The following is a 25,358-nucleotide window of genomic DNA, read 5'->3' as shown; positions in this document are numbered from 1 at the left end:
ATCCATTCATCTGTTGATGGACATGTAGGTTGCTTCCATATCTTGACAACTGTAAATAATGCTGCTATGAGCATTGGAGTGCATGTATCTCTTTTCCATTTAGTGTTTTTGTTAACTGTGTTAAACTCATTTATGGGGTCTAGTGGATTGTTTGTGAATTCCATTGGATTTTCTACATCGAGAATCATGTCTTCTGCAAATAAGCAGTTAAGTCTTCCTTTCCAATCTGGATGCCTTTTATTTATTAATTTATTTTGGCCTGACTGTGCTGACCAGAACCTCCCATGTTGAGCGGAAGTGGTGAGAGCAGATGTTCCTATCTATCTTTCTGATCTCAGGGTGAGGCATTCAGTCTCTGACATATTTTTTATCAGGCTAAAGAAGTTTCCTTCCACTCCTTGTTTGCTGAGTTTTTGTTAGAAATAGGTGTTGAATATTGTTAAATACTTTTTCTACTGAGATGATCATATGGTTTTTCTTTTTTAGTTATTATGGCGTTATGGGTTGACTGTATTCCTCAAAAAATATGTGTTAAAATCCTAACCCCCCAGTACCTCAGAATGGGACCTTATTTGAAAATAGGCTCATTGCATGTATATGTAATTTGTTAAGATGAAGTCATACTGGAATAGTGAGGGCTCCCTAATCCATTATGACTGCTGTCCTTATAAGAAGATGGCCACGTGAAGCCAGAGACACAAGGGAGAATGCAATGTGACGATGCAGGCAGAGATTGGAGTTCTGCTGCCACAAGCCAAGGAACGTCTGGGGCTACTGGGGGCTGGAGGAAGCAAGGAGGGATTCCCCCCTGGAGGCTTCAGAAGGGGCATGGCTCTGCCTTGATTTCAGACTTCTAGCCTCCAGAACTGTGAGAAGATAAATTTTTGTTGTTTTAACCCACCTAGTTTGTGATCCTTTATTATGATGGTAGCCCTGGGAAATTAATACATATGATTTATTACATTGACTGATTTTTTTGAACCTTAAACATACCTACATTCCTAGGATACACTCTATTTAGTCAGGATGTATTGTCTTATTATCTTTTTAATATTTTGTTTGATAATATAATATCCTTTTAATATTTTATTGTTCCTTTATTATTATTATCCTTTTAATATCATTATCCTTTGATTTGCTATAATTTTGTTTAGAATTTGTGCATCTGTGTTCATGTTTTGTAGTTTACTTTTTTATACTGTTTTTGTCTGGTTTTGGTATCAGGGTAATGTTGGTCTCAGAAAATGAGTTGGGAAGTATTCTCTCCTCTTCGTTTTTCTTGAAGACTTTGTGCAGAGTTGCTATTGTTTTTTTAAAAAAGATTTGTCAGGGGCTTCCCTGGTGGCGCAGTGGTTGAGAGTCCACCTGCCGATGCAGGGGACACGGGTTCGTGCCCCGGTCCGGGAGGATCCTACATGCCGCGGAGAGGCTGGGCGCGTGAGCCATGGCCACTGAGCCTGTGCGTCCCGAGCCTGTGCTCCGCAACGGGCAAGGCCACAACAGTGAGAGGCCCGCGTACCGCAAAAAAAAAAAAAAAAAAGATTTATCAGGAAGTATTTGTACCTTTAACCCCTGTAAAGTGTACAGTTCACTGCTGTTTAGTATTTTCTCAGAGTTGTGCACCATCACCATTATCTAATTCCAGAACATCTTCGTCTGAATGTTCAGAAAGGAATTTCATATTCATTGAGTCACTCCCCATTCTCTCCGCTCCAGACCCTTGTCAATCACTAATTTACTTTCTGTTTCTATAGATTGGCCTATGCTGGATATTTCTTATATATGGAACTATATAATATGTGGCCTTTCTCTTAGCATGATGTTTTTTCCAAGGTTCATTCATGTCTGTAGCATGTATCAGTACTTCATTCTTGGTTTTGGCAAATAATATTCTATTACATAGATACACCATAGTTGCTTATCCATTTATTATGGACATTTGAGTTGTTAACACTTTTTGGCTATTTTGAATAAGGCTACTGTGAACAATTGTGTACAAGTTTTTGTGTAAATGTGCTTTCTTTCTCTTGAGTATGTATCTAAGAGTGGAATTGCTCAGTCCTATGATCAGTCTGTTTAACGTTTTGAGGAAATAGAGTGCTTTACAAAGCTGCCATCAGCACCAGCAATGTATGAAGGTTCTAGTTTCCCCACACGCTCACCAACACTTGTCATTGTCTGTATTCTTAATTATAGCCATCCTAGTGGGTGTGAAGTGGTATCTCCTAGTGGTTTTGATTTGCATTTCCCTGATGGCTAATGATGTTGAATATCTTTTCCTGTGGTTATTGACCATTTATATACCTTTCTGGAAGAAATGTCTATTTTCTTTGCCTTTTAAAAATTATGTTATTTGTCTTTTTATTACTGAGTTGTAAGAGTTTTTATATCGTGTGTGTATGCAAGTCCCTTATTAGGTATTAGATTTATAGCAATTTTCCCTTATTCTGTGGGTGGTCTTTTTACTTTCTTCATGGTATCATTTACAGCACAAAATGTTTTAATTTTGTTGAAGTCCAGTTTATCAAATTTTTTTTGGTTGTTGCTTGTGCTTTTGGTGTCATACCCGAGAAACCATTGCCTAACCCAAGGACACAAAGGTGTAATTACTCCTATGTTTTCTTCTAAAAGTTTTATATGTTTAGCTCTTGTATTTAGGTATTTGATCCGTTTGGAGATAATTTTTGGATGTGGTGTGGTGTACAGGTCCAACTTCGTTCTTTTGTGTATGGATATCTAGTTGTCTTAGCAACATTTGTTGAAAAGACCATTTTTCTCACCACCCCCCATTAAATTGTCTTGGCACTCTTGTTGAAAATCAGCTTACCATAAATGTAAGCGTTTAATTAGGGGCTCTAAATTCTATTCCATTGATCATTATGCATGTCCTTATTCCAGTACTACATTTACTGGATTACTGTAGCTTTGTAGCAAAATTTGAAATTGGGAAATGTGATCCCTCCAAATTTAGTCTTCTTTTGTAAGTTTGTTTCGGCTATTCTTAGTCCCTTGCATTTCCATATGAATTTTAGGATCATCAATTTCTGAAGAAAAAAAAAAAATCCAGCTGCAACTCTGAATGCTTTTAATCTGTAAATCAGTTTGGGGCATGTTGCCAACTTAATAATGTTAACTCTTCCAATCCTTGAACATGGAATGTTTTACCGTTTATGTACCTTGTTTAATTTTTTCCAAGAATGTTTCACTTTTCAGTGTACAAGTTATGTACTTCTTTCAACATTAGTTCTAAATATTCTGTTATTTTTGATGCTATTATAAGTGAAATTGTTTTCTTAATTTAGTTTTCAGATTCTTCATTGCTAGTGTATAGAGATACAATTGCTTTTTTTTATTGGGGTATAGTTGCTTTACAGTGTTGTGTTAGTTTCTGCTATACAGCGAAGTGAATCAACTATGTGTATACATATATCCCTCTTTTTTGGATTTCCTTCCCATTTAGGTCACCACAGAGCATTAAGTAGAGTTCTCTGTGCTATACAGCAGGTTCTCATTAGTCACCTATTTTATACATATTAGTGTATGTTGATCTCTTATTCTACCACCTTTCAGAACTTGTTTATTTTTATAGTAAAAAAAAGTGGATTCTCTGGGATTTTCTGTATGTAAGATCATGTAATCTGCAAATAGGGTTTGCCTTTCTAGATGATTTTTATTTCTTTTCCTTGCCTTATTGCCCTAGCTAGAACTTCCAATGTAGTGGTGAATAGACCTGGCAAGAATGGACGTCTATCGTGTTCATGATCTTAGAGGGAAGGAATCCACTCTTTACCCATTAAGTATGGTGTCAGCTGTAGATTTTTCCCTAGATATCCTTTATCAATTTGAGAAGGTTCTCTTCTATTTATAATTTGTTGAGTTTTTTTAATCCTAAAAGGGGTTTTAATTTTGTCAAATGCTTATTCTATGACTGTTGAAAGGCTCTTATAATTTTTGTCTTTTATTCTATTAATATTGCACCTAACATTGATTTTTAGATGCTAAACTAGCCTTACATTCCTAGGATAAATCCCACTTGGCCATAGTATACAATACTTTTAATATGTTGCTGAATTTGGTTTGCTAACACTTTGCTGAAGATTTTTTCATCTATATTCATAAGGGCTGTTGGACTGAAGTTGTCTTTTCTTGGAATGTGTTTGTCTAGTTTTGGTATCAGGATAGTACTGGCCACATAGAATGAGTTTGGAAGTTTCCGTTTCCTTTAGCTTTCTGGAAGAATTTGTATAGACTCGGTATTCACCAATAAAGCCATCTGGGCCTGTAGTTTTCTTTGTAGGAAGGTTTTTAACCGTAAATTCATTTTCTCTAATGGATAAAGTGCTATCCAGGTTACCTGTGTCTTCAGAGTGAGCTTTGGCCTGCTCTCTTCTCTCTGGTACTTCGTCCTATGAACTCTAGCTGCTTTGGTTTTCTGAGACTTTTCACTCTGTCTCCTCAACTTAAAATTTTTATCTGCTGGTTTCCACCTCAGTTGCCGTCCCTGTGCTTAGGCCTGGTGACCTCGTAAGCCTCTGACCTGGGACAAGAGTAGAGCTCACCTCAATTGTTCTCCATCCCTTGGCCATCACTGTCCTACATTACCTGAGTCTAGTGTCTCAGATACACGAAAATACACGAAAAACCATTGTTTCGTGTATTTTTCTGCTAGTTTGTTTTTGCAAGCACTTGGGTATAATCTTATCCTGTTAGTCCAGGGAAGATGGAAAGATTTTTATGCCATCACAATCTTTTTGGTAGTGGTGGGGCAGGGCACACAAAACAAAACAAAACACAAACATTATCAAGTTTACAAGGATCCAAGAAATAAGCCATCTTTGAAATTATTACTTATGATAAGCATCCTCCCATCATTTCAACAGTGAAGCAAAACTAACTCAGAAATGAAGAAATGTTAAAGTAGACTGAAATAGAAGCATGAATGCCTGTTCCTATCTCACTAACTACCCAAAAGCTATGAAAATAGAGAAAGGATTAAATATCTTACAATCATGGGAGAATGGAAGGAGAAGCTGTTAGTGGAAAAGAAATTTTGTGCAGTTACTAGATGATAGAAAGCAGATGGAACTGAATCGAAATACAGTGAAGAAACCTATCACCCAGAACATACATAGGAAGAAACTAACCAGAAGGTAGGAACAGATGCAGATGATCTATAAACTCAGAGTGGAAAACTGATGGAGGCCCTAGGCACTTAACCAGGCTAATTGAAGATGCACATTTAGAACAGGCAGGGCTGTCAGTCCCCTTCCCTTATTAATTTTGCTCTGCTTTATTGCAACATAATAGGTCAAGAACTGCACTGTAAAGAGAATGAACTATCTGATGTGATTTCTAGTTTGGGGTTATGCCCTAGAAAGAAGCATTGTGGAGCTTGAGGAAATCATAGAACACAGGCAGAGGAGGCAACTTGAAGAATCAGACATATACAAATGGAAAGGAAATGGAAGCCAGCTGCCTATAATAATCTGACCAATCTTTCATTCATAGAATAGAAAGCCAAGGACCACCAGACATTTGGGGAAGCATAACAGCGAGAAGGAGAGAAACCAAGGTGAATAAACAGCTGAGCACAAAAGAAAGTTGATAGGAAGTGTAATGGGTTGAATTGTGTCCGCCACAAAAATGATATGTTGAAGTCCTAACTCCCAGCACTTCAGAATATTAAACCTCATTTGAAAATACTGATGGTCTAGATGTAGTTAATTAAGATGAGGTCATACTCAAGCAGGGGGAGCCCCTAATCCAATATGACTGGTGTCTTTGTAAGAAGACAACCATGTAAATTCAGACACACACAGGGAGGAAGCCATGTGATGGCGGAGGCAGAGATGGGAATTATGCATCCGCAAACTAAGAAATGCCAGAGGTTTTCAGCGAGTCATAAGAAGCAAGCGAAGATTCATACTATGAGTTTCAGAGGGAGCAGGGTCCTGCTGTTTGATTTTGAACTTCTAGCTTCCAGAACCGCGAGGTAATACATTTCTGTTGTTTATGTCACCCAGTTTGTGGTACTTTGTTATGGCAACCCTAAGAAAATAATATTGGGAATAAAAGAGAATTTAATAATACTTAATGAAAACATAAAACAAATGTTCAAGTAACCCACAGGAAGGTTAAAAAAAGAGAGAGGGAATCAGAAAAATAAGAAACAGGGGAAATAAATAGAAGACAATAAAATTGCATGTTGGACTTAAACCCTAGCATCTTAATATTTATCATAAAAATGTAAATGGTCTAAATGCACCAATTAAAAGACAGAGATGACTAGAATGGATAACAAAACATGGTCCAACAGTATGTTGTCTACAAAAATCTCACTTCAAATATGATACAGGCAGGTTGAAAGTAAAAGCTTGAAAAGTATATACCATGCAAATATTAATTTTTAAAAAGCAGGAGTGGCTGCCCTAATATACATGTTAATTTCCTGATTGTGATCTTGTACTATAGTTATGCAAGATGTTTCCATTGGGGAAGTTGGGTGAAGTATGTGTGGTATCTCTTTGTATTGTTTCTTACAATGGTATATGAACCTGCAAATATCTCAAAATAAGATTTACTCACCTGCAAAAGAATGAAGGTGGTCGCCTACTCATACCATATACAAAAATTAATTCAAAATGGATCAAGACCTAAATGTAAAAGCTGAAACTATAAAGTTCTTAAAAATAAATGTAAGAGCTAAAACTATAAAAATTCTCAGAAGAAGCTTAAATCTCAGGACCTTGAAATAGGCAATGGTTTCTTAGGTTTGACACCAAAATCACAAGGAATAAAAGGAACAGATAGGGACTTCCCTGGTGGTCCAGTGGTTAAGACTTTGCCTTCCCATGCAGGGAGTGTGGGTTCAATCCCTGGTCGGGGAGCTAAGATCCCACATGCCTTATGGCCAAAAACTCAGAAAAACATAAAATAGAAGCAATATTGTAACAAATTCAATCAAGACTTTAAAAATGGTCCACATCAAAAAAATCTTTTAAAAAAGGGATAAATTTGACTTCATCAAAATAAAAAATATTTTGTGCCTCAAAGGACACTATCAAGGGACTTCCCTGGTGGTCCAGTGGCTGAGACTCAGTGCCCCCAATGCAGGGGGCCCAGGTTCGATTCCTGGTCAAGGAACTAGATCCCACATGCTGCAACTAGACCTGGCGCAGCCAAATAAATAAATAAATATTTTTTTTAAAAAAGGACACTATCAAGAAAGTGAAAAGGCAACCCACAGAATGGGAAAACATTTTTGAAAATCATATATCTGCTAAGGGATTTGTGTTTAAAATATATAAAGAACACTTAGACTCAATTCTAAAAAGACATATGACCTATGTTAAAAAGTGGGCAAAGTATCTGAATAGACATTTCTCCAAAGATGATATGCAAATGGACAATAAGCACATGAAAAGATTTTCAACATCATTAGCCATCAGGGAAGTACAAATGAAAGGCCACCACGAGTTACCACTCCACATGCACTAGGATGACTGTAATTAAAAATATAGATAATAACAAGTGTTGGTGAGGATGTGGGAAAACTGGAAACCTCACGCATTGCTGGTGCTAATGGCAGCTTTAGAAAACAGTCTGGCGGCTCCTCAGAAAGTTACACATAGGCTTCCCTGGGGGCGCAGTGGTTGAGAGTCCGCCTGCTGATGCAGGGGACATGGGTTCATGCCCCGGTCCGGGAAGATCCCACATGCCGTGGAGCAGCTGGGCCCGTGAGCCATGGCCGCTGAGCCTGAGCGTCCGGAGCCTGTGCTCCGCAACGGGAGAGGCCACAGCAGTGAGAGGCCTGCATACCGCAAAAAAAAAAAAAAAAAAAAGTTACACATAGCGTTATCACATGACTCAGCACCTCCACTTCTAAGTATATACCCAAGAGAAACAAATGCTTGTCTGCGCAAAACCGTTTGCACACATGTTCACAGCAGTGTTATTCATACTAGTCAAAAGGTGAAAACAACTCAGATGTCCATCAACTGATGAATGGATAAACAAAATGTGGTATATCCATACAGTGGAATATTACTACATAATAAAAAGAAATGAAATACTGATACATGCTACAGCATGGATGACTCTTGAGAACATGCTAAGCGAAAGAAGCCAGTCAGATAGGGTCATATTTTGTGTGATTTCAAGTATCTGAAATGTCCAGCATAGGCAAAGCCAGAGAGACAGAAAGCACGTTAGCACTGGGCAGGGACTGGGGGTAGAGAGGAAGAGATGATGTGAAGGTAGCGGTTACAAGGTACAGGGTTTCTTTTTTAGGTAATGAAAAAATTCTAAAATTGGTTCTGTTGGTGGTTGCACCACTCTGAAAAATACTAAAAACCATTGAATGGCAGATATATGTTAAATGACTGAATTGTATGTCACAGGAATTATAGCTCAACAAAGCTATTAGAAATAAAATAAAACTTTAAACATTAAAAGGTTAAAATGCTTATGGTATGATTATTATTTCATAATATACCTTTTAATACAGAAACAATGCTTTCTCTCTGCCTGTTTAGTCAATAATGATTTGGAAACAGACAAGTTCAACCTTGTCTGTTTCTTAATATCTTCTAGAAAGTGGATTTTCCTAAACAAGTTAAGTAAACAAGAATGTAAGTGTTGTGCCTCGGAAAAATCAAAGTGTTTCCACACCTATAGATGCACATACACCTGTATGAATATATGCATATATACATATGCATATAAAATATATGTTGGTCCTTTGCTTGTCACAGGTCATTCATCACTATGGATTAAAGAAAGGACTGCAGGATTTCCTTCTGATTTTGTGCTGTTAGCCTTGTTTGAGTTACTGTATGCATTTTGAAAAAGATCCATTCAAAAAAATACTCCTTTAATTAAACTTTGTACTCAGACTGACATTTTATCTGTTACGCCAAATTTTACTGTGGTTCTTGAGGAATACCTACACCGTCTTCAGTTAAGCTTAAGTCATCCAATTTATTAATTTTCAGCTTCCTAACGAGGATTCTGAAATTTTTGAAGTTTCATCCAAGTGTCTGTCTATACTGGTTCAGCTGTATGGAGGAGAAAACCCAGACAGCCTGTCTCCCGAAAATGCAGAGAATTTTGCTGATTTACTGACGTCCAAAGAGGACCCGAAGGAGCAGAAGCTTCTTTTGAGGATTCTCAGAAGAATGGTGAGTCCACACAGAAACTGGGGCTTGGGTGGGTGGCCTCAGTGGCAGCCAGTAGATGGGGAGTTGTCATTTTTTTCGACGTAGTTTCATTAAAGAACTCCCAGTTACCTTTTCCCGTAGTCACCTACTGTTAACATTTATCATATTCTGCATATCTATCTGCATATACAAGTATTTTTCTTGAACTGTGAGAGAGTAAGTTAGACACATTGTTCTTGCTTACTCCTTAGTATGTGAGTGTGTATTTCCTAATGAAATGGATGTTCTGTTACTTAACTACAGTTATCAAAACCAGGAAATTTAACATTGATACAAATCTTTTACTAATCTGCCATCTGTATTCCAGTTTTGTCAGCTGTCCCCATAATGTCCTTTATAGCTTGTTTTCTGGTGTAGAAACCAGTCCAGGATCATGTATTTTAGTAGATGTGTGTCCTTAATGTGGAATAGTTCTGCAGCCTTTCTTTGTCTTTCATGACATTTCTGAAGAACGGGCCAGATGTTTTGTAGACTCTCCCTCAATGTAGGTCTCTCTGATGTTTTCTGGACAATTGGATTCAGGTAAGCCCCAGAAGAAACACTGTGTCCTTCTCAATCCATCAGATCCAGAGGCTTATGATGTCTGTTTGCCCTTTACTGGTGAGGTTAATTTTGATCATTTCATTAAGTCAATGTGTTGTTGTTATTTTTAAATTTTTTAATGGTTGCAAAAGGGAGATTTTCAAACTCGTAACGTTTCTAACCCCCAGTACGGTACTGTAGGAAAAATTTTCCCTTTCGCCCATTTATTATTTATTTATTTTATTTTATTTTATTTTTGGGCGGCGTTGGGTCTTCGTTGCTGCACCAGGGCTTTCTCTAGTTGCAGCGAGTGGGGGTTACCCTTCATTGCGGTGCATGGGCTTCTCATTGTGGTGGCTTTTTTTGTTGCAGAGCACAGGGCTCTAGGCGCACGGGCTTCAGTAGCTGTGGCTCACAGGCTCTAGAGCGCAGGCTCAGTAGTTGTGGCTCGCAGGCTCTAGGGCACAGGCTCAGTAGTTGTGGCGCTCGGCTTTAGCTGCTCCGCGGCATGTGAGATCTTCCCGGACCAGGGCTCGAACCTGTGTCCCCTGCATTGGCAGGCGGATTCTTAACCACTGAGCCACCAGGGAAGTCCATCGCCCCGTTTATTTTATTTTTAAAAATACAAATAGCTGATGTTTACTTGAAAGAACTTTTGAAGACTGACTTATTTTCTTTTTCCAGTAGATCTTGTTCTGCTGCTTTCGAAGGCCGTTATTTACAGCAGCTGTTGTGGAAGTTAGTCGAGGAGTGGAGGTCCCGTTAGTCTGTGTCATGTTCTGGCTTGTCAGTCTGTGTTCACTTCTAGATCCAGTTATCTTGAGGGGTCCTTTGGCAGTGGAGGCCATGGATGCTCCAGAGAGTTGCCTTCAAGACAGTTTTTATGCTCGTTTGATAGACAGCTGCAGTACGTGACCCAGCTAGATCTACACAGCAGGTTATGGGTGACAGAACTAGAACAGAGATAGGGAGTTACCCTCCTCGCTGCTACGTTATGCTTCTGTACGGCCAGACCTCCCGACCGCAGCAATGCTTCCCATCTAGTGGAGTCATTCCCTGAGTAACCAGATGATGACACAATCTAAGCGAGCCTCCCAAAGTGTAGGATAAATACTTCTGGGGAAAGTAGATCTTGGGCATGGTACTCCAACCTAGCACTAGATGACATTGAATCACGTAGTAAGGCAAATATTTCCTCTTCCATTTTATTTTGATCTTTCTGATGATTTAAGGGGAAAGTCTCAATTTGGTACTACTGTGTCTTTAACACCTTTCGAATCCTTCAGAATGTCCCTTTTTAACAGAGAGGAAGCCTCTCAGATGACTAGCTTTTTCAGTAGAGATAAGATATTTCTTTCAAAAAATAGTTTTGTTCATTTAAAACTGGTGAGTCAATGTGAGGTCAAGTACTAGAAAATATGGTAATATGAGTGATACGTACATGTGGCAGAATCGTGTGTTTGGTACAGAAACAAAAGCTTGGGGATATTGACCTCACATCTGATACAATTAATTTTATAGAGATTCACCATCTCGTATTTGAAAACGTTAGGGCCAGATTTAGTTTGGAATTTATAATTTCCAGATCTTTTGGGCATGGTGCTTATACTATATATGATATGACTCCACAGCAGTCACCTGGCGTGGTACTGTCGTCAAGCATGGTAATATTTCTGCTGCAAAGTGTATGAACATTCACACCAAGTGGGTAAATAAAAACTATATGTGACCCCACGTGGGTTAGGTCAGGTTTTGCCACCAAATATGGTTTTGAACCAAACTTAAGAAAAAAAGTTTTGATTTTCAGAGCTTTCTAGATTTTAGAATTGCAGAGAGATTATGGACCTATCTTTGGAATAAATTACATCATTTTTAAAAACCAGGTTAATTTAATCACGCAGGAAACAGTTAGACCCCAACTTGGTCAAAGTAACCAGATTATACCATCTTTTAGTTTACTTTACTGTCTGAAATGATTTCCTTATAGTTTCTGACCTGCCACATATAGGGCCAGGTAGGTTTTGTTGGTGGAAGAAAAGTTGAATCCAAGTGACTTTATCTGTGTATGTGAAAATAGAAGTAGTTTCTGGTTCTGCTCATCTGCTTGTTTTTTTTTTTTAATTGTAGTAAAGTAAACATAATATAAAGTTTACCAGCCATCTGTGATAAGTGCTTTATATAATCTTCTGAAAACTTTCTAAATTAGCCATGGATGGGTCAATGTTGGGTTCAAGTGGTGCAAAACACACAATCAGGGATTCTGGGCCTTGAACTTGCCTATCCTCGGTTCTGCTTAAACTTAGTACTGAGTTTAGTACGTTTGGAGAGAAACAGCAGCAGATGACCCAGAGTTGTATGATGCCAGCACACACTCCCGACTGATGTGGTCCTTCCCCTCTCTCTCGCCGCTTCCTGTCCTCACCTCCGTGGTTGCCATTGCTTTGTAACTGTCAGCTTACCGTCTGTTCTCACCTTCACATTACCCTTGTTCAGGGTAGTGATGTGGTCTTTTTCAGCGTGTTATAGTGTCTAGCCCATGAAAGGTGGTCAGCAGATGATGCTTCTAACTGTGTTAAGTTCTTCTGGTGAATTATCTCATTTAATCTTCACAGCTACCTTAGCCGTCAGCTCCAGTGACTGCTTCCATTTACAGGTTAAAAGCTAAGGCTCAAAGAGCTTACGTAACGCTCCCAAGGCCACCAACGAGGACTCGGCAGAGCTGGGACCAGCCAAGCTGACCTGACGCTAGCTTGTGCTCTTGCCAAGCAGCTAGCCACCTTGCTGCCGCTCTGTCCAGGACTGATCTGGACTCTGAGGGTATTTGTTAAGCTGAACTTGACTGAATTTCGATCTAGAAGGCACCGAAGAGATTCATTCTTTCATTCATGGGAAAATAATAGTTATTACTATGTGCACCCTCTACGCTGGGGGATCTAAGACAGTAAGATATGCTCTTCCTGCTGCCTGTTCTCAGGGATCCCTAACTGGAGCGAGAGAGAAACGCCAGCTTCATTATAAAGCAGAATGCAATCAGTGCCACGCTAGAGGAGCCAGCAAAGTTCCACAGAAACATTCCCTTTGGGGAGGAGATTGGCCAGGACATGGTGTTTGAGCAGTGTGTAGAAGGATGTGTTGGTCATCCATGCATGGACCGGGAAGAAGCACGGCCCCAAAATCCACAGGGCTAGACTGACAGACATAAGAAATGGACCAGGAGAGGCCAGAGGGGACCAGACATTTGGAGTTTGGACACCGTTGTTAGAATTAGGAAGTTCTGGTCTCTGAAACCAAAGGACAGTGGTAGCATCTCAATTGAATTCAAATTATGTTTACGGTGAAATAAAGCTTTCTCACAGTGCCCGGCATGTAATTGGTATTTAATAAGTATCCACTGAGCTGAGTAAGAAATGTCTATAAAATCTCTACTTTTGTTATTGGCAATTGTTCATTTTTGCTCTTCAGTGTATATTGTGAGCTCATTTGAGTGCTTTGTAGATGCACAGGCCAGAATGAGAGGGACCTTAAAAGGCATTTAGTTGTTCCCCAGTCTGATGCTTTGGTCCCCTCCACACTATCCCTGCCAAGTTTCTTAGAAGGGGGTGAGATTGGATAGGTAGATGCATAGAGGATGGGAACCTGGGAGATAGAAAGAATGTGAGCAAAGGTTTCCTGTGATTTTAAGGGGGCTGGTGTCTCAGGCTCTCCTCGGTGGCCTGGGGGAGCCAGACTTGATAGAGAGGCAGGGAGCAATTTGGATTTGTTACCTGAATCAGTAACTGGATTAAGGAGGCTTGTTAAGCGCAGCCTTCTGATTGTAAGAAGTTAAGGAGGTAAACACAAGCTCTTTAAGGACCTACCTCAAAGGACATTTATTAAGTGCACACTCCTTCTGGGAGCAATTCTTTTTTTCTTAATTGAGGCAAAACCGGCATATAGCATTATATTAGTTTTAGGTGTACAAGGTATTTGTATATATTGCAAAATGATCACCACAGTAAGTCTAGCTAACATCCATTGACATAAATAGTTATACATTTTTTTCTAAGATTTATTTTCTTAGCAACTTTCAATTATACGATACAGTATTATTAACTATAGTCACCATACTGTACATCACATCCCAATGACTTATGTATTTCATAACTGGAAATTTGTACCTTTTAATCCCTTCACCCATTGTACCCACTCCCAACCCCTCACCACCAATCTATTGTCTGTATCTATGAGCTTGGCTTTTACTTTCCATTTTTTTTTCTTTTAAGATTCCACACAACATTGAGATTATGGGGAATTTATCTGTCTCTGTCTGAGTTATTTCACTTAGCATAATTCCCTCAAGGTCCATCCATGTTGTCACAAATGGCAAGATTTCTTTTTTTTTTTTTTTGCTTGCACCAGGACTTAGTTGCGGCAGGTGGGCTCCTTAGTTGCAGCTCATGGGTTCCTTAGTTGTGGCATTGCAAACTATTAGTTGTGGCATGCATGTGGGATCTAGTTCCCTGACCAGGGATCAAACCCAAGCCCCCTGTATTGGGAGCATGGAGTGTTATCCACTGCACCACCAGGGAAGTCCCAAGATTTCATTCTTTTTTATGGCCAAATAATATTCCAGTGTGTGTGTGTGTGTGTGTGTGTGTGTGTGTGTGTGTGTGTGTGTGTGTATCAAATTTTCTTTATACATTCTTCTATCATTGGACATTTAGATTGTTTCCGTATCTTGGCTATTGTAAATAATGCTGCAGTGAACATTGGGGTGTATATTTCTTTTTGAATTAGTGTTTTTGTTTTCTCTGGATATATACCCAGAAGTGGAATTGCTGGGCCTTATGGTAGTTCTAATGTTAATTTTTTGAGGAACTTCTGCACTGTCTTCCATGGTGTTTGCACCAGTTTACATTCCTACTTATAGTACACAAGGATTCCCTTTTCTCCACATCCTCGCCAACATTTGTTATTGGTTGTCTTTTTGATAATAACCATTCTGACTGGCATGAGGTAACATCTCCTTGTGGTTTTGATTTGCATTTCCCTGGTGTTTAGTGATGTTGAGCATTTTTTCATGTACCTGCTAGCTATCTATATATCTTCTTTGGAAAAATGTCTATTCAGGTCTTCTGCCCATTTTTTATTCAGATTGCCTTTTTACTATTAAGTTGTATGAGCTCTTTCTATTAATATATTTTGGATATTATTCCCTTATAAGATATATGATTTGCAGATATTTTCTCTCATTAGGTAGGTTGCCTTTCATTTTGTTGACGGTTTCCTTCACTGTGCAGAAGCTTTTTAGTTTGATGTAGTCCCACTTGTTTATTGCTTTTGTTGCCTTTGCTTTTGGTGTCAGATCTAAAAAAATCATCTCTAAGACCAGAGTCAAGGAGCTTACTGCTTATGTTTTCTCCTAGGAGTTGTATGGTTTTAGGTCTTATGTGCAAGTCTTTAATCCATTTGGAGTTAATTTTTGTGTGTGTTGTAAGATAATGGTTCAGTTTCATTCTTTTGCATGTGTTCAGTTTTCCCAACACCATTTATTGAACAGACTGACCTTTCTCTATTGAATATTCTTGGCTCTTATGTCAAAAATTAATTGAACATATATGCATGGGTTTATTTCTGGGCTCTCTATCCTGTTCCATTGATATATTTGTGTATTTTCAATGCCAGTACCATACTGTTTCGATTACTATATCTTTGTAATATAGTTTGAAACCAGGGAGTGTGATGCCTCCAGCTTTGTTCTTCTTTTTCAAGATTGCTTTGGCTACTTGGGGTCTTTTGTGGTTTCATACGAATTTTAGGATTGTTTGTTCTATTTCTTTGAAAAATGCCATTGGAATTTTGATAGAGATTGCACTGAATCTGTAAATCGCTTTTGGAGCATTTCTAAAAACAAGAGGGTTCTACTCTGTGAGACTGTCTCTTTTTAAGCCCTGATTGAGGAGTGCCTCTTTCCCCAAAGCTGAGCAAGCCGGGATGATTTCAGAGAGGGCAACCCCAAAATACCCTTGGCCCTACAGTTTCTAAGGCCACGTAATGAGCGTGTCCATGACCGGTAAACTGTGGTTATTAGAGAGCCATCTTAGGAATAATGTGGCAGATTCCTCCCTGTGAGTTACACAAAAGGCCCTTTCTTGAAATATCTGTTTCAGTTCCCAATCTTGTGACTGTAACTTTCTAAAAGCAGAATTTTCACTAACAGATGAAAGAAATAAGATGTTTAATTTGTGCTGATGGGGTTGGGATATGTTTTGCCCCTAGGGTGCTCTTTCTTATTTAGTCTGCATTTAGAACACTGAGAAAATGTTGGGGAAACTTGAGAATCTAATTATGTACTATAATTTACCAGGATGTTCGGTGGTTTTATAATTATACTTTGTACTCTGGCTTTAAAAATGTGATGGAGATCCTTCCGGTTGCTGGCAGGTTTACCTGTCCCTTAAACTTGATATCAGTGGGAGTTTTCTCAGGGTAATGATCGTGGATCAGCTGCTTGTCACTTAATTAAAGCTAGCTTTACTCCAACACTCAAAATATTGACTACATACAAGCCACCACAAACTTGTTCTGTAAAACTGACTGCTCTCTGAAAGCAGAGGGTGGTCGTAACACGCTGAGGTTGCTAACTCCTTTCACCTGCCCGCTCACCCATCTACCTGGTACAGCAGAGGTGGCAGCAGTGGGACTTAGGCTCGCTCTCTGAGGGTGATTAGTATTAAAGATTATTACAGATATCCATCCCTTGGGGACCCTTTACCCTGCCGCTTTCAGAAAATCTTGCTATGCTCGCCACCATTTTTCTTCCAAATTCTCATGTAGGTCCCCTGGTCCTTTCCATTTTCACCATGAGAGCAGAGATGTTGTGTTGCTGAAAATCAGTGTAATAGCATTTCTTCACATACAGAGTTTTTAAAGCTCTGAAGAGACCAAATGAGGAAACTAGGAAATCTGCAGCCATTCTTTTTCTATTTTAGGAGCAGGATGAGTTGTAGATGTAGAATCAGAAGGGACCTAATTTCTATTAGAAAAGTAAAGAACTGTTCCTCAAGGTGTAACAAGAAGGCAAAATGATACCTCTCCCTCCTAGCTTATTTTTCTCATGGTAAGGCCTTCTTTTCTTGATTTGTTTTCCTAAAGGGAAAGAAGTGGGGAGATTTTTGTGAAGCCAGTGAAAATTTTTAGAGAAACACTATGTACCCAAAGGAGTAAAAAGCAAATGTAATCAATTTTTGTGAAATCTCGTCCCTTAGAACGTTTTCCTGAGACTCTGAGAGGATGCTCTTAGGAGTTTCCAAGAGGGATCTTTCCCTGAATCCACACACACCGTTTATTGTTACACTGGATGGGCATCTATGCCCACGATTGCCATAGGACACACAAGTTAATTGGGAACTCTTTGATTAATTTGGTTGTATCTTTCCAACAAAGAAAAGAAACATCTTGCTGAAAAATTTTTCCTTAGCTCCCTGAGGGAACATTCCTGAGATTCTGAGCAAGACAAAATCAGGAAGCTTATGGCCAGTGGGATAGGGTCATTTACAGCCAGTCGCTCTCAAGACCGAAACTTCTGTGTTTCTGTGAGTGAAGCCACATCCACCTCAGAGAGGAAGTATGTGGATCTTTGCCGTGGGTTTCCTGAGGATGTGCAACATGTCTCATCCCTCTGAACATGTCTCGTTCTCGCGCACATTTCCTGTGTGCATCTGCCCTCTCCCCTGCCCCTTCCCACATGGAGGTTCCTCAAGGTCAGGCTGGGCACCTTCCTGTCCTCCTTCTCAGTCTGATGTTTGCGGGCCCTGGGCAGCATAATTTCCCTTCTGTTTTGACTTCTTATTTCAAGGATTCAGCTCCCTACCTGCCTCCTGAAATTCTTCTGTCAGATAAAATTCGTTCTCTAATGAGTCTTTTCCTCTTTCCGTTCCCATTGCCATGGATGGTATCTTTATCCACCTTTCTATTATGAAAGGTTTCAAAACCACTCGAAAGTTCAAAGAGTAATATGATTGAGAACCTGTGTAATCAAGAATTATTATCAGAATTGTTATCATTTCACCATATTTTTCAAGTCTCCGTATGTACTTTATTCACACAAAATGTTGTCACCCTGATATTTTTTATTTCTACGTGTGTGTTTTAAATCATGTGAAAGCAAAGGAATCATGACACTTGGCCCAATAACATTATCACACCCAAGAAAATTAATAACGATTCATAATATCATTAATACCCAATTCATGTTTAATTTTCCTAGTTAAAAAACGACTTAATAGCTTTTTTAAAAAAAGCCATGTTCCAGTCAAGGCTCACATACTGAATTTGTTGTTTTCTTAGTCTCCTTTAATCTAGAAGAGTCTTCCTGCCTTTTTTTTCCCCTATGAAATTGACTTTTTGGAGAGTCTGAGTCAGTTGTCTGGTAGAATGCCCAACAGTCTGAAATAGTATGAATATTTCCTCACAGCATTTTTTTTTTTAACATTATTTTTTTTTATTTACTTATTTATTTATTTTTGGCTGTGTTGGGTCTTCATTTCTGTGCGAGAGCTTTCTCTAGTTGTGGCAAGCAGGGGCCACTCTTCATCGCGGTGCGCGGGCCTCTCACTGTCGCGGCCTTTCTTGTTGTGGAGCACAGGCTCCAGACGCGCAGGCTCAGTAGTTGTGGCTCACAGGCCCAGTTGCTCCGCGGCATGTGGGATCTTCCCAGACCAGGGCTCGAACCCGTGTCCCCTGCACCAGCAGGCAGACTCTCCACCGCTGCGCCACCAGGGAAGCCCCCTCACAGCATTTTTGGTCACAGTATCTCATTGGTAACGGCCCCTAATCTTGTATCCCATCAGGAAGCATATGATGCTAGGCTGCCCCACTTTCAGTGATGCTAAGTTTGATTGCTTGGCTAAGGGGTTATCTTCTGCTTCTCCATCAGGTAGATACATGTTTCCCTTCGCGATCACTAAGTAATCCTCACAGAGATGCTTTGGCACTGTGTGAATATCTGTATTCCCCACAACTTCTTAAAGAAAAGACTATAAAAAGACTATAAAAACTGGGCTAATGGGGATGGAGCAAAAGAAATAGTTAATTTTTAAGCATTAATTTTTAAACTGTGGAAAGGACCAATCTGCTATCCTTGAGAACAGGTATCCCTCAAAAAGAGAAGACTTACTGCTTTCTTGCATAGTATTAGTTTGTTGAGAATCTACCCATTGTAAATTATAAGTAAACAGCTAAGGGTCCTTGGAATTTGTTTTATGTTTTGTATCCTCCTCATGACCAAGGAGGGGAAGAAGCTGTGAGGGATCATTTATTTATTCAAACTTTGAATATTCTCATTTATAGGTACTTATTATCTGGTTCAAGTGATAGTGATTACAAGTAACTGTGGACTTTTCCTGATTCTTCGTGATCATTCTGACCATCATCAAGCCCACTGTGCAGCTGTTGCTGTGCAGAATGCTCTAGACTCTCTTGGTAATGTGGGATTTTTTTAATGACGTGCTTTTTTTTTTTTTTTGGCGTTACGCGGGCCTCTCACTGTTGTGGCCTCTCCCGTTGCGGAGCACAGGCTCTGGATGCGCAGGCTCTGCGGCCATGGCTCACGGGCCTAGCCTCTCCGCGGCATGTGGGATCTTCCCGGACCGGGGCACGAATCCGTGTCCCCTGCATCGGCAGGCGGACTCTCAACCACTGCGCCACCAGGGAAGCCCATGACATGCTTTTAACAAAACCATTCTTAAAATAGTGAACATTCAAAGCATGTTAAAAATTAGGATGAACACATTTACTTCCTTGTGGATACAGAGAGCAACGAAAATTGCTCTGGAGGACCTTTCCTTAGGAAGACCTGTACTAAATGTTTCTAATTTTTGTATTTAAAAGAATATTTTAAATGCAATTTTCCTTTGTATAATCTATAACAATTTTAATAAATGAATTCTGTCCGCTAAAAGAATAGTTAATGTCTACATTATATTCATAGGAATATCTTCCTTTCCTCAAAAGGGTTGTTTTCAAGTTGTTATACTGTATATGACAAAGAACCAGAGTTGGGTTTTGTGTTTTCAGTTTTTAAATAATCATGGGAAAAGCTAAAGATAAAAAAATCTTTCAGTTGATATTTTACATATTTATCTGAGAGAGTATTTTAAATTCAAGCCGTTAGAAAAGTTTAATTTAAAGGTGAATTGTGACCTCTTATTGTTGTTTTGTATAAGCAAGTGTTTTGAAATTGATCAACAGAAATACTTGACCAAGTTTAGGTATATGATTTTGCAACACAGGGGTTCCTTTTTGTTATGGAATAAGTAATACTGGAAAACTAACCACCACTTCATGTAAATTCACTTAAACTGGCCGCCTAACAACTGTGGTAAATAATGAAAAAATGTGTGGCTGGGGCTTGATCTCAAGAAATAAAACTGAAATTTATTTAAATGCATTGATTTTGTCTTTTAACAACATTATAAAGACATTCTTATAATGGGTCACTTCGCATTTTGTAAGCCTGTGCAGAAAAAGTCTTCGCTAAGAGTGACCACTTGCTCAGCAAGTAGTTATGCAGTGCCTGTTCAGTGCTGGGGATAGAGCCGCGAACAACACAGACTAAGATCCCTGCTCTACTGGAGCTTACCAGGGAGAGTGAGATGACAACTGCATTTATTAAATAAACTATTGATATTTTAGATAGTAAAAGCACTAAGAAGAAACATATAGAAGGAAAGAAAGATAGGACGTACAGTGGGACATCTGCAGCCCTGGATGATGTGACCAGGGAAGGTCTCACCAAGATGACATCTGAGTAAAGACCTGAAGGAAGCCAGGGGGAGATTTGGAGCAAGACACACTAGACGGGGGACAGCATTTGCTAAGTCTGCTAGGCAGGTGCCTACCCAGGAACGCCAAGGAAGCCGGTGTGTCCAAAGCAAAATGAGCAAGAAATAGATATGTAAGATGTGAGGGAGATGACAGAGAAGGGTTTGGTGGAGGGAGGAAGTTATCCTTGCCAAGACTGGCCTTCATCCTGAGTGAGACGAGAGGCTGTGGAGGGTTTTGAGCAGAAGGGTGAGGCGATCTGGTTGCCACGCTGAGAGCGGTCACTGAAGCGGGCGAGGGGTGAGAGATGCCAACAGGTTATTGCAGTCCTGGGGAGTCCTGGTCATGGCTTGGAGTGGTTATATTTTGGATAAATCTTGACAGTACAACCAGTAGAATTTGCCAGCAGATTGGATATGGGCTGTGAGGCAAACAGTAGTCAAAGATGATTCCAGTTTGGGCCCAGCCCAAAACCTAGATGGCCAAAACTCAGGAGGAGCTGGTCTGGGGGAAGAGGGGAAATCGGGAGCAGTGTTTGGGACACGTTATGGGTAGATGCCTGTCAGCCATCCAAGTGGGAATGTCTAGTTGGCTGTTGGATCTACAGGTCTGGAATTCCAACTAAGAGAAGTCTGGACTGGAGGGAGAAACGGTGAGAGGTGGTCATCAGAACATGGGCTGTTCGAATGTGGATTCTGGAAGGCTGCCAGTTAATGGCAAAAACCAGGTCTAGAGTAAAACCACAGGAGTGAGTGTCTGAAGTGTGGAGGAAGACAGGGTCGTGGGAAGGAAAGCCAGAGACCTGAGTGGTACTAGAAGGACCCTCTCTATGGACGGCCATATTACCAGGCACTGTGACAAGAGTGGCACTGGGGACAAGGACAGTGAGCTGGGAACCCAGTGATCCACAGCTGCAGCAGGGAAGAGTAGCAGGCGGTATCCTCTGGCGACATTAGGTTTAAAGCTGGGGGGGGCGCTTCCCTGGTGGCGCAGTGGTTGAGAGTCCGCCTGCCGATGCAGGGGACACGGGTTCGCACCCTGGTTTGGGAAGATCCCACATGCCGCGGAGCGGCTGGGCCCGTGAGCCGTGGCCGCTGAGCCTGCGCATCCGGAGCCTGTGCTCCGCAACGGGAGAGGCCACAACAGTGAGAGGCCCGCGTACAGCAAAAAAAAAAAAAAAAAAAAAAACCCTGGGGGGTAATGGAGGAGAGGTGGGGAATGGTCAGGAAGCACCACGGAGCCATCTCCGTGAATAAGGAACCCGAGAAAGGGCTGTACAGAGCACTGTGGGTGTGAGCCCAGGGGAAGAGGGGTGACCTGGGAGACCTGGGCTCTGCATTGTGATCAGTGTAAACTAGGATGAAGTGTGGGTGCTGGAGACTGGTCCCGACTGAGATTGCGCCGACAGGATGCATGAGGCTGTGAGCAGGAGGCAGGGACCTTGCCGGTGCCTGCAGAGTTCTGGGCCTTCTCCTGACTCTAGCCAGGACAGAGGTGACCCCACGTCTCTCTGCCCACGAGAATCAACAGAGGGCTTGTCTTGCTCTGAGTGGGCAGAACCCACCCGAACCCTGCCAGGGCGGCCTGTAGCTGGGCCCTTTTCCTCCATCACATTGGGCTGTACCAGCAATTCTAGACATTTTTGCGTGTCATCTTTCACATTCTCAAAAGTGCAGGGTAGGCTTCCCTGGTGGCGCAGTGGTTGAGAGTCCGCCTGCTGATGCAGGGGACATGGGTTCGTGCCCCGGTCTGGGAAGATCCCATATGCCGTGGAGCGGCTAGGCCCGTGAGCCGTGGCCGCTGAACCTGCCCGTCTGGAGCCTGTGCTCCGCAACGGGAGAGGCCACAATAGTTGAGAGGCCCGCATACCGCAAAAAAAAAAAAAAAAAAAAGTGCAGGGTAGCACATTGTAAAGCCTTCATATCTAACCTTCTCAGCATCATCATAAAATGCGGTCTTTTTTGCAAAACTGTTTAAGGTCTTCATTAATTTTCCATTGCTATTCAAATTAGTATTCCCCTTTGAAGTTCCTGCCCTTTCTTCACACTTGAAGAGATTTTTCTCTTCTTTAGCTGGTGACCATCCGGTGTTGTCTATCTGTTAGACCTTCCCTCTTCAAAGACTTCGTATGTCTGTGTCTTTATTTCTGTCCTGCCCCTAGGCTCATCAGAATCATTTATTTTATTTTATTTTATTTAGATTCCATATATATGTGTTAGCACATGGTATTTGTTTTTCTCTTTCCGACTTACATAGAGAATGGACTTGAGGACACGGGGAGGGGGAATGGTAAGCTGGGATGAAGTGAGAGAGTGGCATGGACATATATACACTACCGAATGTAAAATAGGTAGCTAGTGGGAAGCAGCCGCATAGCACAGGGAGATCAGCTCGGTGCTTTGTGACCACCTAGTGGGGTGGGATAGGAAGGGTGGGAGGGAGATGCAAGAGGGAGGGGATATGGGGATATATGTATATGTCTAGCTGATTCACTTTGTTATAAAGCAGAAACTAACACAACATTGTAAAGCAATTATACTCCAATCAAGGTGTTAAAAAAAGAGACTTTATGTAATTCTTCCACTATTACTGGCAATGAAATCCCATACCTTTTGTAAGATTTGAATTTTCCCTTTGCAGTTGATTTCTATATCACAGATATGCTAATTAAAAAAACCAAAAAACATTGTGCCTAGGCCTGGCTGAACACGTGTGTGTGTGTTTGTGTGTATGTGTGTACATGAGAGAGAATCACCCATCAGTTTATCAGTAAACATATTCATGCCCCAAGCTCCTGGGGGCTGGGTTTTTGAAAATAAAAATTTGGGTAATAAGAACCCTTTGCCACTCTGTAATCACCCTTTCAGCTTAGCAAATCTGATGATCCCACATTCAGGCATAGTTTCTGCTTAAGAATTTGCCTTTAAAATTAACCATCACAATAAATGACCCTTCTGATCTATGTCAGTAGACGTTTACTTTGATCTTTCAGTGTTTTGATTTGTGGGGTGGATGAGTAAGCCTGAGCAAACCCACACGATCTCTTTCTAGTATTTCTCCTTAGGACTTCAGGAGATAGATGAGGAGGTTAGGTGGCCAACCTGTGGGGTACAGAGACCAATTCTCATTGACATCTTAGGGAGTTGAGCCAAAAAATCCTAGACCAGTATCTCAGGGGTTGTTACTGAGACCTGTCATAACTTTTTCTGTTTCGGGGATTAGCTTTTTCTAACAACATTGCTAAAGGAAACGTATTGAAAGTGCTCCTGAGAATTATTTCCCGTAGCATCTTGCTTTCCTATTTCAGTTGCAAACATGCCACTGTCATGACCCTCCTGGAAGCGAATAATGATTGAGACTCTCATTTCGAATTATCCTCGCCTCCCTTCCTGATTTATACACAGAACAGATTTATCCTTTTGTCAGAGAAAGTTGTTAAGTTCTACACAGTATAATTTTTTTCAGGATATTAAATACTTTTATTTACTATAAACTGATAGTACTTTCTTTCTTTAAACCCCAAGAAGCATTGTAGGTTTCATTAATTGGGTCACAAAGATACTTGGTTTTAAGTACCACAGAAGTTTTGATGCCATTTGCTTTTTTTAAAATTCCTTCATTATTATGTCAAGAAACAAAGTCTGTTTATAAACTCCACATGGACTTTTTGTGTGATGGTTATGAGAAGGTTTTAATGAAATTTGAGAGTGTCTCTAGAGATCACAGATCCTGGGGCCTTTAACGTTACTGTGTTGCTTAGCAACCTGGAAGTCATTTCATTTCCAGGCTCTGTAATAATATGATATACTTTTCTTTGCCAGTCCCTGATGAAAATGTAATGGAAATAATCCCTTTCTAAAGGTTGCACTCCATGAGTGGGCGGCAACATAGTTTTTTTTTTTCACCGTCTGGGCAGGTTTTTAATTCATTGCACAAGTATTGCCTTCTGAATGTTGTACGTGACAGAATGAAATATATTCTAAGATGGTCTTCTTAAAAGGAAGACCTACTCTTCTGATATAATGATTAGAAATACCATAGAAGTTGTCAACATACATAAGTGTACTTTCACCATGTTGAAAAAAAGGGGTAAACTTATCAGTTGACCACCAGTTAATGCAAGAATGTCTGCTTACTCCTAGATAATTTATTAAATCCAAGTATTTGCAGGTATTAGACAGGTCTTAAGAGTACAGTAAAACCAAATGCTTTTGAGTAGTAGGAACAAAGCCAGTCTACATTAGTGAAAAGTTTGACTTATTGACTGTTTTTGAAAAACTATTTTTGTAATTTTTCTAAAGCAGTATTTTTTAATTATAAAAGTAATACACAGTTTGCACATGAAGTTCATACATAGTAGCATTGTTCATAAGAAGTGGTAACAATCCAGATGTCTGTCAACTGATGAATGGATAAATAAAATGTGGTATATTCATGCAATGAAATATTATTCAGCCATAAAAAGGAATGAAGTACTGGTACATGCTATCGCATAGATGAACCTTGAGAGTGTTTTGCTAAGTGAAAGAACTTAGATGCAAAATGCCACACACTGTGTGTTTCCATTTTTATGAAATATGTACTGGAATTGACAAATCTACAGAGACAGAAAGAGTAGTGGTTGCCAAGGGCTGGAGAGAAAAGGGAGTGGAGAGTGACTGTTAATGGATACGGGGTTTGGGGGAATGATGAAGGTGTTCTAAAACCTATTGTGGTGGTGGTTATACACCTTTGTGCATATTCTAAAAACCACTGAATTGTACACTTTAAAATGGTGAATTTTATGATATGTGACTTTGTTATAAAAAATAACGG

General features: G+C 40.2%; 1 protein-coding gene across 7 annotated transcripts in view; it reads left to right on the top strand.

The window, feature by feature from the left end:
• Positions 1-25,358, top strand: part of ULK4 (unc-51 like kinase 4) — a 529,281-nt gene that overhangs the window by 388,724 nt on the left and 115,199 nt on the right. For all 7 annotated transcript variants that reach the window (XM_049693609.1, XM_049693608.1, XM_049693605.1 and 4 more), the window contains one exon: positions 8,994-9,179. In XM_049693609.1, coding sequence (XP_049549566.1) covers positions 8,994-9,179 — 186 coding nt within the window. The remainder of the gene's footprint in view (positions 1-8,993; positions 9,180-25,358) is intronic.

Source organism: Orcinus orca, chromosome 10, assembly GCF_937001465.1.
Source record: "Orcinus orca chromosome 10, mOrcOrc1.1, whole genome shotgun sequence".
Taxonomy (NCBI): domain Eukaryota; kingdom Metazoa; phylum Chordata; class Mammalia; order Artiodactyla; family Delphinidae; genus Orcinus; species Orcinus orca.
This window is presented reverse-complemented; position numbering and strand designations above follow the sequence as displayed.